The sequence below is a fragment of the Rhineura floridana genome, chromosome 2 (assembly GCF_030035675.1).
Source record: "Rhineura floridana isolate rRhiFlo1 chromosome 2, rRhiFlo1.hap2, whole genome shotgun sequence".
Taxonomy (NCBI): domain Eukaryota; kingdom Metazoa; phylum Chordata; class Lepidosauria; order Squamata; family Rhineuridae; genus Rhineura; species Rhineura floridana.
Window position 1 is genome coordinate 165107075 of NC_084481.1, and position 16927 is coordinate 165124001.

General features: G+C 42.7%; 1 protein-coding gene across 3 annotated transcripts in view; it reads left to right on the forward strand.

The window, feature by feature from the left end:
* Positions 1 to 16927, forward strand: part of PSEN1 (presenilin 1) — a 72202-nt gene that overhangs the window by 51181 nt on the left and 4094 nt on the right. For all 3 annotated transcript variants that reach the window (XM_061611234.1, XM_061611233.1, XM_061611235.1), the window contains 4 exons: positions 10738 to 10836; positions 12291 to 12377; positions 13328 to 13501; positions 15950 to 16068. In XM_061611234.1, coding sequence (XP_061467218.1) covers positions 10738 to 10836; positions 12291 to 12377; positions 13328 to 13501; positions 15950 to 16068 — 479 coding nt within the window. The remainder of the gene's footprint in view (positions 1 to 10737; positions 10837 to 12290; positions 12378 to 13327; positions 13502 to 15949; positions 16069 to 16927) is intronic.

The following is a 16927-nucleotide window of genomic DNA, read 5'->3' on the forward strand; positions in this document are numbered from 1 at the left end:
CAATGATCTGCTTTTCTCCACTTCTATATTTGCATAAAAGGCCTAGAAAGTCAATCAAGAACCAGATGGTTTAATATTTCCATTTGAAGTCTGAGAAATCATATTGTGATATTGTACAATGAATGCCTTGATTATGCTTCCATGTGTGGACTATTCCATGGTAGGACAAGAAGGGCTTATTTTCACAGTACTAATTTATTCCCCTAAATCCTGTGTAGAATCCTTTGGCTTTAAGGGTGTCTGTCTCTGGTGAAATAGGGTAGGAGATGCTACCTGGAGATATTTCATTCCCTACACCCAACAACAAAAGAAATCTTGAGGAAAAGGAACTAGAACTTTTTCTTACTTTTGTTGCTTAATAGTAGCAACTCACAAGAAATATCTCTCAAGTGTGTGACTTACAAAATAACCAAGTTTTGTCCTCTAGTTTGAAGGTAATATATTCTTAATACCTTCTACTGTGTTTCATGGTACATTGACTCAGTTGTGATAGGTTCTGCAATCTTCTGTAATTGTGGCTCATTTTTATAAAGCCCTTCAATTTTGTACTAAAACATGCTTTTCATGCTTAGACTGTTTATGATATGTAAAGATACAGGACTGTTCAGAATGATTCCATTTATGAAGTCTGGAGTCGGTCACTTCTGGCAGAAAATCATTCCACTTTAAATTGTGTTCAGCATGATACGGGATTGCTGTAGTCATGCTGCATACTGTATTTTAAACATGTTGAACAGTATTCTTTCTACTTGTTCTTACCAGATTGGAATATATTTTAGCCCTGTCCAGTTTTGGTAGGGGATCACAGATGTGTTAGTCTGCACCTGCCTTATAATGTACTTATCAAAATTCCTACTGCTGTTTGCACACTCGATTTAGTATTTGCATAAGGGCCTACATAAGTAGAGCCCAACATGCATAGGCCTGATCCATGTAGTCTGTGTGCCACAAATTGAGACAATTAGGGACAAGTGCACTTTGGGGGAATGGGGTAGGACAGTGCAGTCCTGATTCCACCACCACCCATATGAATATAGTTTGTGATTCAAGTTACCTATGCAGAAGTTGAGACATTAACTTTAATTGTAATAACATAATATGAAAGGTTCCAGGAATTGTACCACTCTATGTCTTGTATCATCTTCCCGCTCTGTAGGATTTGTAAGGGAGAGGTACTATGTCGTTCTCCAGGACATGGATAAATATATGACTCCTCATAAAATGGAATGCCCATGGAGACATTAGTAGTAATGGGGGGGTCCCTAATAAACAGAAGCAAAATAACTCCTATTTGGGCACTATGGAAGGACAGGTATAGGGGGTAGGTGAGTGTTATTGCAATCAGAGACGAGGCTTGCTATTTTCTTGAGAAAGAGGACATTGGTACCATTCTGCAACGCACAAAGAATACTATAGCCAGATCTGAGGATTTAAACAAACAATAACTTTCTGGAAGAGTGGAAATGAAGTAATCTTTTTCTCCCATCTTGTTTCACATGATGAATATTGTTTGTTTATTTAGTTACTTCATGGGTGAGCACATGCTTGCTTTACCACATAAACGCTTATATTGCTCTTTTTAAAAAGAGGCAAATGGTGCAAGATTACCTCTTACTCTACAGCAAACTCTTGACTTTTCAGGAGCCTTTTCTTACTTAAATAAAAATGTGAGGATGTGCACCAGCCCACCCTCTTCAGTCAAAAGAGCATGCACCTTCCTTCACTTTTTGTTCCCATTGGAATGAGGCTTTTTCATCCCATCTCACCTTTCTTGTATTTGCCTGATGATCACTCAGTTGCAGTGACTTTAAAACTTTCCGGATTGTATCTAATGCTATCCGTGCATAAGTGGGTTGGGGGGGTCCCTCTGGAGCAGATTTGGGGGATGCTTAGGGGGCTGCAGGGGGAGAAGAAGGTGAAGTTCCATTACACTTAAAGTTGAATTCTGCCCTCTCTCTTTACGGAACCCCTAATGACATTTGTCTGCCACATACCCACACTGAGAATAGGGAACATCCGGCCATGCAGATGTTGGACTCCACCTCCCTTCAGCCCCAGCTAGCATGGCCAATGGTCAGAAATGAAGGGAGTTGTATTCCAGCAACATCTGGAGGGGCACAGGTTTCCCACCCCTGTCCTACGTGTTACAGCAGATTTGTGGGGGAGGGCATTCTCGGCCAGACTGTTTAGACATTGCTGTACTTTTCTCTGAAACCGTGAAACTCACCCTGTGCTCCCTTATGGCTGTACATTGCAAGGGAAAATTGATAGTGTAAACAAGCTTGCTCTCAGGAATGTTTGACCATTATTGATCTTCTAACTGAAACACCCTGAAGCTTTCCCAACCTCAGGATTGCTGTGCTTTTGCAGGATTGGGAATCTCTCTCCTGTGGGAAGTACTTATTCATGCACTGCATAGTAAACGGTGGAATTTGCTAACACAATGTGGTGGTGGCCACTAATTTAGATAACTTCAAAGGGGGATTGGACAGATCAGTAGTGTATAAAGCTGTAAATGGTCATGATTATATACTGTCAGAGGAAGCATGCCTCTGAATACCAGTTGCTGGGGAATAACAATGGGAAAGGGCTATTGCCCTCATCTCCTGCTTGTGAGCTTTCCAGAGGCATCTAGTTGGTCACTGTGGGAAACAGGATGCAGGATTAGATTGGCCTTTGGTTTGATCCAGGAGGCTTTTTATTATGTCAAATTGCTCTCATTCTAAAAAGAAAGAAAAAAGCAGATTTGAACAATTCCTGAGACAAGTCTTTTCATGTTTGATCTTGGGTGAGAGGAGTTACGTCTTTGCAATACTAAACAATAAAAAGACTAAGAGCAGCCAAAACATTAGATGACTAAAACATAAGTTACTGTAGTGAAGTGTGCATTCAGAACAAAAGATCACAATCCATTTTAAGTAAAGCAAACATTTCCTTTCATTTTTTTATTTGCACTGTTTTCCCTCTCAGTGGGTAATAAACAGCATAATGTATAGGGAGGGACTGCTCAGGTTTTGTCACTCATAATTTTTGAATTCCTACATCAGGTTTTGGCTAATGCTCAACACCCCTAGTTTTTGTAGCTAGATCGTATGTACATATATTGTTTACCTTTTTCAAGTGGGAACAGGAGCTTGGCAGCCTTTTGAGATGTACACACGCTATAAAACAAGTTTGTGAATACCACATACTTTCCCCTCCAATTGTGTTAGTTCAAAGAATCCAAATGACCTTTATTAAACACTCTTGTTCTTCTGCATAAGATGTGCAGAAACAAAGATTGCACATAGAAACACAGATGCTCCATGTCATAATATTATGCTGTAATCTTATCTACCATCATAGAGCCCTCTGTCGCCATTCAAATTCTGTACCCAAAAGTTGTTTGCTATGTACAAAAAGCTAACACATTTCACATTTACACTAAATCTGAGAATTGCCAAGTCACATGGAAATGCACATTTGCATCTGCATAGGACTGAAAATGAGGATGTTTTGTTCAGCAGGAGTGGGTGTGCTTCTGATTAGTGTGTGTGTGCTGCTAAACAAAGTGATGGCATTTAAGCTGATGATAAAGCAGGTGCCCAGGTATTCTAAAATTATGTGGTTCTGGAGATGGCTCTGTAATGTTTAATTTAAAAAAACTCTGGAGAATAGACTGTATCATGTAGGTGCTGCAAAGGTAAGTTTAATATTTGATTTGTGAACTCAACTGATTAAATGCCGAGGTACCAACATATTTTTGAAGTCTGCCAGTAACAGCAGCAGCATAGGGTGGAGCAGGAATAGATTCAGCCCCAGAGGCCACATTGAAATGGAGGGCTGCCATTATTTGCCAAGTAGACCTGTTGTGCTTCACCACATAATTCAGTTAGTAGAGATACCTGAGCATCTCCACTGTCTGTGGCGTTCTCCAGAGGGAATCTAGAATGACCAGATTGGAAAACTCAAATGGATAAATTACTCTGGTTGCTGCAGTTTTCAAACAAAGTTTTATCTTCACAACTGTGAGAGCTGCAAAGATTTGGCTATTGCAATACTTTGTCCACAATCTAAACAAGTGCACAGGCAGGAATCCAGCACCCACCTGAAATTTTCTGGAAGACTTCATCCTATAGAAGCCCTGGACTGTTTATTAACTTCTTTAGCCAGCCTTTGGCACAGGTTTTTAGGACTCCAACCTGTTTTTTTATGTTAATTGTTATAACGGATTTTAATACTGTATTTTTATATTATTTTTGTAACCCACCCCGGGATCTTATGGTGACTGCTGGTATGCACATGGTATTTGACCTTGAGGTTCCATCTGAGTTATTTATAGAACCTGGCAATCTCCAAAAATGTGGCTGTATACACGTAGGTTGATGACTTTCCAGGTCAGCTTAAACTTTTTTATTCAGACTTTTGGGAAATAGCTGAAACCATGGGTCATATATGTGTATCGGAGTTCTCTGAAGTAACTCACATTTTCTTCTGCATATAATGTTTCAGTTATCGTTTTAGATTTTATTGGTGTATTCTATGTTGTTGTTATGTGCCTTCAAGTCGATTACGACTTATGGCGACCCTATGACTCAGTGATTTCCAGTAGCATCTGTTGTGAACCACCCTGTTCAGATCTTGCAAGTTCAAGTCTGTGGCTTCCTTTATGGAATCAATCCATCTCTTGTTTGGCTTTCCTCTTTTTTTTACTCCCTTCTGTTTTTCCCAGCATTGTTGTCTTTTCGTGTTGCATTTTGGATACTCTGTTCATAGAGTTTTCATGGTAAGAGGTATTCAGAGGTGGTTTACCATTGCCTTCCTCTGAGTCTGGATGCATCTTCGTCTGATGTCTCAGCTTTGACCATTCCACCTTGGGTGCCCCTGCTAGGAGTCTAGCCTCTTAGTCTAGACTCCCAACGGCATTGCTCTCAGCTTCTTCAACACTCTCAAACCCCCTCACCATGTTAAGATGTGCATCCTAGGGGGGGTGTATTATATAGAGTTCCGTATTTTATGGGATTGTCCTGTAAACCGTCCTGGTGATAGACAAAGAGCAGGGTTTAAAAAAAGTGTATCCCCCTTCACCTTTTGCAAGCATCATAAACAGTTGTACATAGGTATGTTTACAGAAGGGGGAGAGATATTATAGGGTAGGTAGGTTTTTCAGCTAGGCTACAGATAGGTGACCTAGATTCGTCATTCTGTGACATCATGCCTAATGCATTGTGGGCAGGGCTTACTATGGAAATCTGTCAGGGTGAGGCAAAATATTACAAGGCTTTGCTGATTTTGACTGGGTTCCTAAAGGCTGTATTTATGCCAAAAGAGCCTTTCTATGTGCATGGAACTCAATAGTTTTTGCCATAGTCACTTGCACTGCCTTCCTCATCCTCATGAGGGACTTTTTGGGGCAGATAGGAACAACTGTAGAGAGACTGAAAAGTCCCGAGGAGCATATGGAAACCACCTCACCTTTTTGGTTTCTAGTTTTGGCTGCAAGGCTTGCCCTGCATCTTATGCTGCAGTGCTGCTATGTCACTCAACAGAGGGAGGGCTTGCTGTAGGCAGTATGCTGATATGTCAAAAATGTAGTTTCCACACTATGTATGTCACTCGATGTCATGGCAGTGCATGGGGCTACATCAGGGCTCTCTTCGGATGCCCTTACCGAAAAACCTGGGGGAGATGCCGTTGTACAAGGGTAGACCACAGCCTTTGCATTTAGAGCCCATGGCTCAATCCTTGGCATAGTAATGGGAAAGATCTCTGCCTCAGACCTGTCTAACTACTATCCCTCTACTCCCAAACACCTACCAGGGTTTCATTCCACCCACCTAATGAACTTTGTTATTGGCAGCATTTGATAGTGACCGTCGTCATCTCTATTATATATGCCCAGTGTGGCAGGCCAATCAAGACCTTCTTCCCTTCCACTGGAATAATCATTGGGATGGATTGAGTTGTCTTTCTGTGAACAGAAGGGTTCCTTCTTGTCCCAGAAGTGATGGTAGTCCAGTAGAGGCTCCCACTGAAGGAGTTTGGGGAGAGGAGAGAGATTATTTTTGCCAGTTTCCCCTGCACCATCTCCCACATGGTGGTTAGAGGGTCCCCCAACTTTCCAGAAAAAAACTGGGAGGTTCCAGGGAAAAAAGAATGAACAAAAATCACCCCTTCTCTTACCATCAGCAATGTCCCATGAGCAGAGTTCTTCCCTCAGGAAACTCTGGATCCAAGTCATTGTATAACTGTAGATATGTCAGGTAATAGGAAAAATAAAGAAAGGGGAAACAAACTATTTGTAATTATTTTGATCTATATCTATTTTATCTTGTGACGGAGCAATCCAAACCCCCTTTTATGGTTGGGGGGAAGATGGTGGTATCGTGAGCCATGCTAGCAGGGGATGGACCAGCAAGGAGAACTTGGACTGGGACGTTCCAGTCGGGGAAGGAAGCAAGGGGAGGGACGGTGAAGTGGCCTCCTCTCCAGATATTGATGTGTCACCTCCAACAGTTCCAGACATCCCCCTGGAGAGACCACCAGACCTGCCAGTCACTCCTCTGCCTGATGAGGCGCCACTCCCAGCGCCTGTGCCACTGCCAGCAGCCCTCCCCCCACAGAAGGAGAGGACAGGACAGAGACTGAGGCCCCGCCATTGCCCCAGTCCAGGAGGCGAACGCGACGCCTTCAACAGTGACTTGGGGTACACGCAAGCAGGGAGCTCACCCAGCCCTACTTAAGCTGGGCGAGGGGGAAAGGTTAGTTGTTGAGTCAACGTCTTAATGCCGCCAAGTTGTGTCTAGTTAGTTAGAGAGAAGCTGAGTTCTGAGTAAGTCGTAGGTAGATTCATGAAGTGCACGGAACTGAAACTTCTACTTACTTACTTATTGCATTTGTATACCGCCCCATAGCCGACGCTCTCTCAGCAGTTTACAACAATTACAAACAAATATACAAATTTAAAAACACAATTTTAAAAGCAATTTAAAAACACATGCTAAAATGCCTGCGAGAAGAGGAAAGTCTTGACCTGGCACCAAAAAGATAAGTGTTGGCGCCAGGCACACCTCGTCAGAAAGGTCATTCCATAATTTGGGGGCTACCACTGAGAAGGCCCTCTCCCTTGTTGCCAGACTCCCAGCTTCCCTCTGAGTAGGCACCCAGAGGAAGGCCTTTGATGTGGAGCGTAGTGTACGGGTGGGTTCGTGTCGGGAGAGGCGTTCCATCAGGTATTGTGGTCCTAAGCTGTGTAAGGCTTTATAGGTTAAAACCAGCACCTTGAATCGAGCTCAGAAACATACAGGCAGCCAATGCAAGCGGGCCAAAATCAGTTTTATATGTTCGAACTGTCTGGTCCCTGTTACCAATCTGGCTGCTGCATTTTGCACAAGCTGCATTTTCCAAACCACCTTCAAAGGCAGCCCCACGTAGAGCGCATTGCAGTAATCTAACTTGGAGGTTACCAGAGCATGGACAACTGAAGCCAGGTTATCCCTGTCCAGATAGTGGCATAGCTGGGCCACCAACTAATGTTGGTAGAAGGCACTCCATGCCACCGAGGCTACCTGAGCCTCAAGGAACAGAGATGGTTCTAGGAGAACCCCCAAGCTACGAACCTGCTCCTTCAGGGGAAGTGCAACCCCATCCAGCACAGGTTGGACATCCACCATCCGGTCAGAAGAACCACCCACTAGCAGGATCTCAGTCTTGTCTGGATTGAGCCTCAGTTTATTAGCCCTCATCCAGTCCATTGTGGCAGCTAGACACTGGTTCAGCACATTGACAGCCTCACCTGAAGATGAAAAGGAGAAATAGAGCTGCGTGTCATCAGCATACTGATGGCAACGCACTCCAAAAATCTGGATGACTGCACCCAACGGTTTCATGTAGATGTTGAACAGCATGAGGGACAGAACTGACCCCTGTGGAACCCCATACTGTACAGTCCAGGGCGCAGAGTAATGTTCCCCAAGCACCACCTTCTGGAGCCGACCCACCAAGTAGGAGCAGAACCACCACCATGCAGTACCTCCCACTCCCAACTCAGCCAGTCTTCCCAGAAGGATACCATGGTCGATGGTATCGAAAGCCGCTGAGAGATCAAGGAGAATCAACAGAGTCACACTCCCCCTGTCTCTCTCCCGACAGAGGTCATCATACAGGGCGACCAAGGCTGTTTCCGTGCCAAAACCAGGCCTGAAACCCGACTGAAATGGATCCAGATAATCGGTCTCATCCAAGCGTGTCTGGAGCTGGCCCGCAACCACTCGTTCCAGGACCTTGCCCAGGAATGGAACATTTGCTACCTGCCTATAATTATTAAGATTTTCTGGGTCCAGGGAGGGTCTCTTCAGGAATGGTTTCACTACTGCCTTTTTCAGGCAGCCAGGGACCACCCCCTCTCGCAGAGAGGTATTAATCACTTCCCTGGCTCAGCCAGCTGTTCCATCCCTGCTAGCTTTTATTAGCCAAGAAGGGCAAGGATCCAGCACAGAAGTGGTTGCACGAACCTGTCCAAGCACCCTGTCAACGTCCTCAAGCTGTACCAACTGAAACTCATCCAAGAAATTGGGACAAGGCTGTGCTCTGGATACCTCACTTGATTCACCTGCTATAACACTGGAGTCTAAGTCCTGGCAGACGCTAAAGATTTTATCCTGGAAGTGCCTAGCAAATTCATTACAGCAGGCCTCAGATGGTTCTACCATGTCCTTGGGGCCAGCGTGTAATAGCCCCCAGACAAGTCTGAAGAGCTCTGCTGGGTGGTAGATTGATTATTTGATAGTGGCAGCAAAATTTTGTTTTTTTGCTGCCCTCACTGCCCCTAAATACAGCTTACCATAGGCACTTACCAGTGTATAATTGCATCTACCAGGTTTTCGTCTCCATCTGCACTCAAGCAGTCTCCTATATTGTTTCATTGCTCTCAGCTCTGGGGTATACCATGGAGCCGTACGAGCTCTACACAGGAGAGGGCGCTCAGGAGCAATCATGTCAACCACCCGGTATTCCACAGATCGACCAGGGTTTCGACAGGAGCACCAGCCCTATCAGCTGGAAAACTCCGCAGAGCCCTTTGGAAACAATCCGGATCCATTAGTCTCTGGGGGCGGACCAACTTAATAGGTCCCCCACCCTTGCAGAGGGGAAAAGCCACTGTAAGTCTAAACTTCAGCAAGCAGTGATCTGTCCATGACAGAGGGACTACTGTAAGGCCCCCCCACATTCAGATCACCATCTCCATGTCCCATTGCAAAAACCAAGTCTAGAGTATGCCCTGCTATATGTGTTGGACCAATGGCATATTGGGACAGTCCCATGGTTGTCATGGAGACCATGAAATCCTGAGCGCCCCGGATAAGGTGACCTCTGCATGGATGTTGACAACCCCCAGAACCAATAGTCTGGGGGATCTCAACAGTACACCCGAGACCACCTCTGTCAGCTGAGCTAGGGAGTCTGTTGCGCAGCGAGGTGGGCAGTACACCAACAGAATCCCCAGTCTGTTCTGCTGACCCAACACAAGGTGCAAACTCTCCAGACCAGTAGTCACATGGACAGGGTGCTTGCAGAGGGAGATGGAGCTCCTATAGACCACAGCAACCCCCCCTCCCCGACCCTCAGGTCTACTCTGATGCTGAACCAGGTACCCTGGTGGACATAGCTGGGAGAGACAGACTCCTCCCTACTCACCCACTCAGGTCTCGGTTATACATGCCAGATTGGCTGCCTCATCCACAATTAAATCATGAATGAGGGAGATCTTATTATGCACCAATCTAGCAGCATCCGGAGGTCTGAGAGCTGGCTGATAGGGCTACTAACAAACCTGCAGGTGTGGGGAGGACTGGAACAAGGCACAGTCGTTAACTGCCTGGGCCTCGTTCCCTTTACCTGGCAAGTCCTCCTCACAACACCATATCTCCCTCTACCCATCACTACACTAATTGGGGGCTCCTCAAATCTCCCCACTTGGCTCTGAGTCCTCTCTCCCCAGGCATATGACTCAAGACCCTCAAAAAGCCAGGCAATCTGCAAAGCAGGAGCCACCTTAGCCAACCAGCTTATGTATCCCCTCTAGGGAAGGAACAGGTGGATGATATCAGCAACAGCTGGCTGAGTACCTGGGGGCCTGGGCCTGCAAGGTGTGACACCTGCAGAGCAGAAGTCCAACAGGGAGAGGGCAGCGGTTGTCAGTAAAAGATAAAACTACAGCTGTGTCTGAGTTCTTCAAGTTCAGGCAGGACAGGTGAACAAATTCTTCTGTCCACCCCTGATAAGTCTCTACCTGTGGAATGATTCCATTTTCACTCTGCTGGTGCAGAGCTCCCCCTCTACCTATCAAGTGGGTAGTGGAAGAGCTGCCAGTGGAAAGCCCCAAAATGGGCATTCCAGGGGACGGGGAGGGATTGAGCTATTCCTGGATGTGTTGGATTCTGAGCCAATCCTAGTGCTGTAATGTGTAGGTGTTTCCATTTAATACATGTAAATAGTGGTAGTTCTCAATAAAATAAAATTTAAAGAAGGCAACCAATTCTGGATGTGATTCAGCCACATCAGGCCCTTCTAAGCCTACTGATTCTAGTTGGAGAATTATAGTGCAATCATACTCTTCAAATCAGTAGTAAGCCCCATTGAATTCTATGCAGCCTAAACAATGCTGTATGCAAGCTCCACCAAACATCACAGTTTTAAAACACTTTTAAGAAACCATATTGCTAAAGTTTAGGTTTAATCCCAATGTCTGCCTTTCAGATCTGGTTGCTGTATTGTGTCCTAAAGGGCCTCTTCGTATGCTAGTTGAAACAGCCCAAGAAAGAAATGAAACTTTGTTCCCAGCGCTTATTTATTCATGTAAGTATGCAGAGTTGAGTTTTTTAAAATCTGATGCCAAATTACGGAAATTAAATTAAATTCCAAATTACGGAAATTAAAAATCCATCTGATTTTCTGCTGAAGTATGCAATGCTGGATGTGCACCTGTGTGTCATTTTGCCATTTTCTTGAAGGACTCAGGTCTGTTGTTGGCTCAAAAATTTGAAATGTGCTGTGTAAGATGTCCCAAGATAAAATGTAAAATGGAATGAGAGAAAAAGGATTTGGCCTGGCTGAGATCTAATGCAGCAACAAATGTTTTTAGCAGTATGCATTTATATCTTTCCTCAATGGATCCATGGCAGAGTTTCTTGGTTAGACAACATTTGCCCTATTTACAAGCATTTAAGGTGTTCACATTTGGAACAATAAAAACTTTATCTTGCCTATTGACTTGTATATAACTTTCAGAGATGCTTTTTGAGGAGAGTATATGAACTGATTCACCAGTGCAGAGTCTTAAGAAAATAAGAAGAGCCCTAGTCCAGCACTCTGTTCTCACAGTGGCCAACCAGATGCTAATGGGAAGCCCACAAATAAGATGAGTGTAACAGCACTCTCTCCACCTGCTATTCCCAGCAACTGATTTTCAGATGCATACTGCCTGACAGTAGAACTAGAACACTATCACATTCTGCAGTTTCATGCAGATAGTGGCACAAATTATTTTATTATTGAGATACAAGTAAAACACATACACGTGTCTATTTGAATTTGGTACATGCCTTCTAAGTAGAACTGATTTCTGTCTACTAATCCAAATGAATCTACCATTGTTGTCTGCTACACATTTGGGTTTATAAAATTTAAAAAAAACACCCTCACCTCACTAAATTTCTATCTGATTTTAACATTTTGTTTCAAATTAAGATTGCATTACAATTTTGTAGAATAGAAAAGGTTCTTTTTATTGGCTAAAAAAGGTCAAACTTACAGCCAGATTGATTAATGTAGCTGTGTAAGCAGGTAAAACAGCCATTTATTTAAAATAATTTTCCCTGCTCTTCATCTCAGTAGCAAACAAAACATTCCCTACCTGCAGTCTTACAAACCAGAACACATAACACAAAAAGAAAAAGGAAATGTGAAGGTGGGAAAAAACAAAGGCACCAGTTCCTGAAGTTTTTATATAACAGCCAGCGCGAATGAACACGGTTGAGGGAAGCAAGAGCCAAATGGTGCTGGCATTTCAGCAGATCCAGTGGAGTGGCCCAGCAGTCTCATCTCTTCCACTGCTTGCTATAGCCTGATGGAATAAGTATACTGTAAGCTGCTTGAGAAGGAGCATTCTTCTGATTGTGAACAGTGTACAGCATAATGGAATTCTTCAAAAATACCAAAATTAAAAAAACTTGTTTGTAATTAGCCAATAGCTATGTTTTTTTTTAAAAAAGTAGTAACAGTTAACCAGAGATCTCTTATTTTCCCAATAGCAACAATGATATGGCTGGTGAACATGGCTGAGGAAGATTCTGAAGCCCAAAAGACAGCCAACAAAAACTCCACTTACGATAAACAAGGTGAGTTTTTTCATCTGGGCTCCTTTTGGGGGGAAGGATGGGATATAAATTGAATGATTAATCATCATCATCATCTTTGTTTAGCTTAGTTGTTTTCATAATGATTTAATGAGCACCTTGCAGGTGACCCTTCTGTACTTGTAAAAAGTACTTTACTAATTAAATTCCAGGTCAAATACTCCATAATTTTATTTTTATTTAACAAACAATGAGATGTATATGATTAATTAAATGAAAATGTATTAACCATTATTGATTGTGATGGATACAATTATTTTGGGATGATAATTGGAGTAATGGCACATAATATTTATTCTGATTCAGTGAGGCCTCTTTCTAATGAAGTTTGTAGGATGCATTTGTAAGCTGACTAGTTCTGTTTTCTTAAATTAACTTCCAAATAAACACAGTGCTGTTGTTTCTCATTCACAGTTTATCTCTGTAGATCTCTGCTATGTCATATTATTTTTCATTAACAAATCTCTGTTAAAACATGTTTGTATAATTTCAAAATGCACATCAGTAAAACATTTTCCAATTGTGTCATACCTGGGTTTTCTCAAAACTCAGTGGAAACATTGGGGGGGGGGGTTCCCCACACATTTAGTGGTCATTAAATCATGCATTATCTGTTCTATTGTCATTTCATAGCTCATGTGTCAGAATGTTAAGAACCAATTCTTAGTTTCTGGGTTGTCTCCAACAAAGTAATTGCATGATGGAATGACTTTTTCTCACACAATGCAACTTCCCCTCCCTCTATCTGCCCTGCTGCTGCCGCCATGTACCCTTGGCATCACTATGCAAATATGTCCTGGGTGGTTCCCCTGCCCTTCAGAGCAAATTTGCAGTGTGGGGAGAGAGGGAAGGGAAGTTCTGTTATGAAAGCAGAAGTTGTTCTGCTTGCACAATGATTCCGTTGGATTCAGCCCTCTGGGTTTTTTTTCCAGTTACAACGAATCAGAGTCAGAATGCAGGTGCTGACACTGATGATGGAGGTTTCAATCCAGAATGGGAGCAACAACGGGACAGTAGGATAGGGCCTCTTGAATCAACCCCTGAAACACGAGCTGCTGTTCAGGCACTTCCCAGTAATTCCCTAACAAGTGAAGATCCAGAGGAAAGTAAGTAACATTTCCAGATGAACATATATTAAATTTTGAGGCAGGTAAAAGACTATGCAGGATATTGTTTTAGACTTATCTGGCATGCTTCAGACCACTGCAAAGGTAGTGGCTATTGATTTGCCTCTAGACCTGCCTCTAAACTTTCATAAGATTTTAATTTCAGTGTGATTGATTACTTGCCCTCAGAAACTGAAGTGTTTTACATTTATATGTGGAGATGCCACAAGAATCTATTTTGTTTCATTTGTCAAGAATCATTTGTCTCTAAATGAGACTTTAAGCTTACTTCAGTGAGAGATGGGGTATAGAACAATTTCTGCTCTAATTATTTCACTGTCCTGTTCAGGTGAGGATGAAACTTAAACACTTCAGTCATTGCTCATTCATAATCAAGACCAAGGAGACAATAAAAATATTTGTAGGTGGTTCATCATGTTTCTGTTCAGTCCCACAGGCAAGTACGGGGCCTGCATTCATCACAAGCTCCTGGAAAGCTCATTATATCTTAGAGCATATGTTGTACTTCCCTGTCAGCATGAATTCTGACCTCTGTGAAGCTGTTGTAAATTTATATGGCCTGCTGTGAAGTGTGCTTTTAGTTTTTACACAAAGTGTCACCAATGCAGAGTATTCTCTACATTGCTTTTTGTACTATGTGTAGAACATGGCTTAATTTTTATACACTGTATCATTTATTGCATGGTTTCGTAAATTTAATTTACTGCAGAATTTGTGGATGATACATGGGAGGAGTTTGTGCACATCAGCAGGCTTTTGAGACATCAGCCCACCACTGTATTATAGATATATTATAATTAAAAGAAATAAATATAGAGGAAGAACAGACCCTGTTGTCCATGCCCATAGGATAAACAGGCCAGGATACAAAGAAGCACAACTCATTCCACATGTCCAAGGAGCATTCATTTTTGTGTTTCTTGAATAGCACCTCCCTATGCCACATGGCAAACCACTTTTGCAACTGAAAGTTCAAAAGCAGTGTGTCTATGGGTCTGCTATTCAAAAGAAATAAGTTTTTAAAAATTTCTTAGCCCTTAAAAGTTTTTCAAAAACCCTAACTCTTTGAATGCGGACTATAGAATTCCTCCTTGCCCCCACTAATTTGGAATGCCCAACTGAAAGGCACAGAATGAAAAGTGTAACTGGCAGAAGCATCAGTTTCTATATGTACAGAAGCTTGCCATTGCCACAGATATGGACATAGGAAAAGAATATAGGGAAACATCAAGATACTTGGCTAGGATGAGACCTTGCAAAGAACTATCATCTGCTATCAGGGATGCTTGAGGATGAGAACTGTGATGAAAGCCTGGTGGGGATCTAGGTTTGGAAGTGAGGTGATTGCCATCATAACTTACAGACTTGAGGCACAGTTTGAGTCCTGTTTAATGGCATGAAAATGGAAACACCCTTCTGTTTTCTGTTAATTGAATGTTATGATTCTAAAAACCCTGCCAAGCTGTTGATTATCGTAAAAAATAAAGCTAACGGCTTATACAGAAAACTAAACATAGGCTTAATTGTAAAAATGCATCATAATTAGACACATGTGCCTTTAGAAGATGATAATAAGAATTTGGTAGGAGACATGAGGCACTGAAGCAGGCTTTCATGGAAGCAAACTATCATTTTAAGCACAACCTGCAAGCTCCAAGTAAATTATTTGCTCTCTAGGCAGAAAAACAGAAGTCTTTTACCAGAAAGTTGTAATCAAGTAAGATGCATGATGAAAGTAGCTTATTTAATTCGACTTGACTTCCCACACAACGATACCACTTACATGGCAGGTAAATGACTAGAAAACATATGGATAGCAGTGTAAAAACATGTTGTGTGGTGTTTGTAATAATGTGGGAAGGCAGTAATCTGTAGTGGATTACTGTGGAGTCAGAAGCTGCAGTCTGTCTCTCTATACGTTTGCTTTTAAAATTCCACTCTATGATTCCTGGTTAGCTGTTCTCACTCGATCCAAAGCTGTACACTTAATTTGCATATGCTGATGCCCTTGTTGAATAGTGTTTTCCAGATTTCAGTTTCAGTTATAAGCACTTGCCTATCTTGAGAAAGAAAGCTTTCAAGGAATAATTTGTGTGTCTGGTTTTCCATTTCTAGTTTTGGTTCTTTATTAACTTAACCCACTTAAAGTCCTGGGACTTCAAAATATTTCTTCAGGTTTGTTCAGTCACATCTGTTTGATATGAAATTATAAGCATTTGACACACTGTTCTAAAGCGCAAAGAGAATTCATGGAGATGTTTGCAGGAAAAACACACAAATGCTTTTAGCTATCCCATTTGCTCTTTGGCCTTGACAAATGGATTATAACTAAACATAAGTTGCTGTGTATGGTGGCTTTAAATTTCACGGATAAATGACCGGAGCAATTTTGTGTCTTTGCTTAGTTCTTCTCTTTTTGCTTGGCAGGGGGAGTTAAGCTTGGTTTAGGAGACTTCATTTTCTACAGTGTTCTAGTTGGCAAAGCCTCAGCAACAGCCAGTGGCGACTGGAACACAACTTTAGCCTGTTTTGTAGCCATTTTAATTGTGAGTATACTAATGTGGGAGTAATATTATTTTCCCACTTTAATCCTTAGTAGTAAAGTGAAGTAATTACTAGGGCAGTGCACAGCCCCCTCACCCACTCCATGGCTCCAGTCTAGGTGGGGGGACATTAGGCCAACCTGCCCTGGGTCAACCCACAGACCACCTGCCCCTCCACGGAACCAGTCCCAAATTCAGGGGTGGAGTTAATGTTTAATTAAGGAAAATACCCTACATACATCCAGGAAGGGAACAGAAGGAGACATTATGTCTCCTTCTCCCATCTTGACCAAGAGTGGGAGGGTCGATTCTATGGGGTGCTACTTCACAAGTGGCTTTCCTGCAGGAAAGCTGCTTGCAAATGAACACCCTGCAACCACAGGATCAACAGCTGTTAAGCGGAGGCATTGATCCTGCATGGCGCTGCTTCACAAACGGTTTTCCTGTGGGAAAGGTGCTTGAGGGTGAGTACCTGCACCTTTCGGCATTTGTGCCTCTGCTCTATTGAGCAGAGGCATCAACCCTGCACAAAGCTGCTTCAGACTTGCTTTCTTGAAGGAAAGGCACTTGGAAAGCAAAAAGCAGCATCCATCCATAGCTGTTGATTGGAGGCATTGATCCTGTGAGGCGGGATGCTGGGTATTAAATAAAACTAGAAATTCAATGAAGGGGCTAAATACTCCACTTGGACCAGACCCTTCTGTGGTTGCAACACAGCTTGAATCAAGGTTGTTTATTCCATGGCTGTTCAAAAGAGCTTAGTTGACTACTGATGAAAGTGCTCATACAAATGATGCAATAAAACTGATCCTCACTCTGTATGATGCTAAGCGATCAGTGCCTACCTGTGTAGTGGAATAGG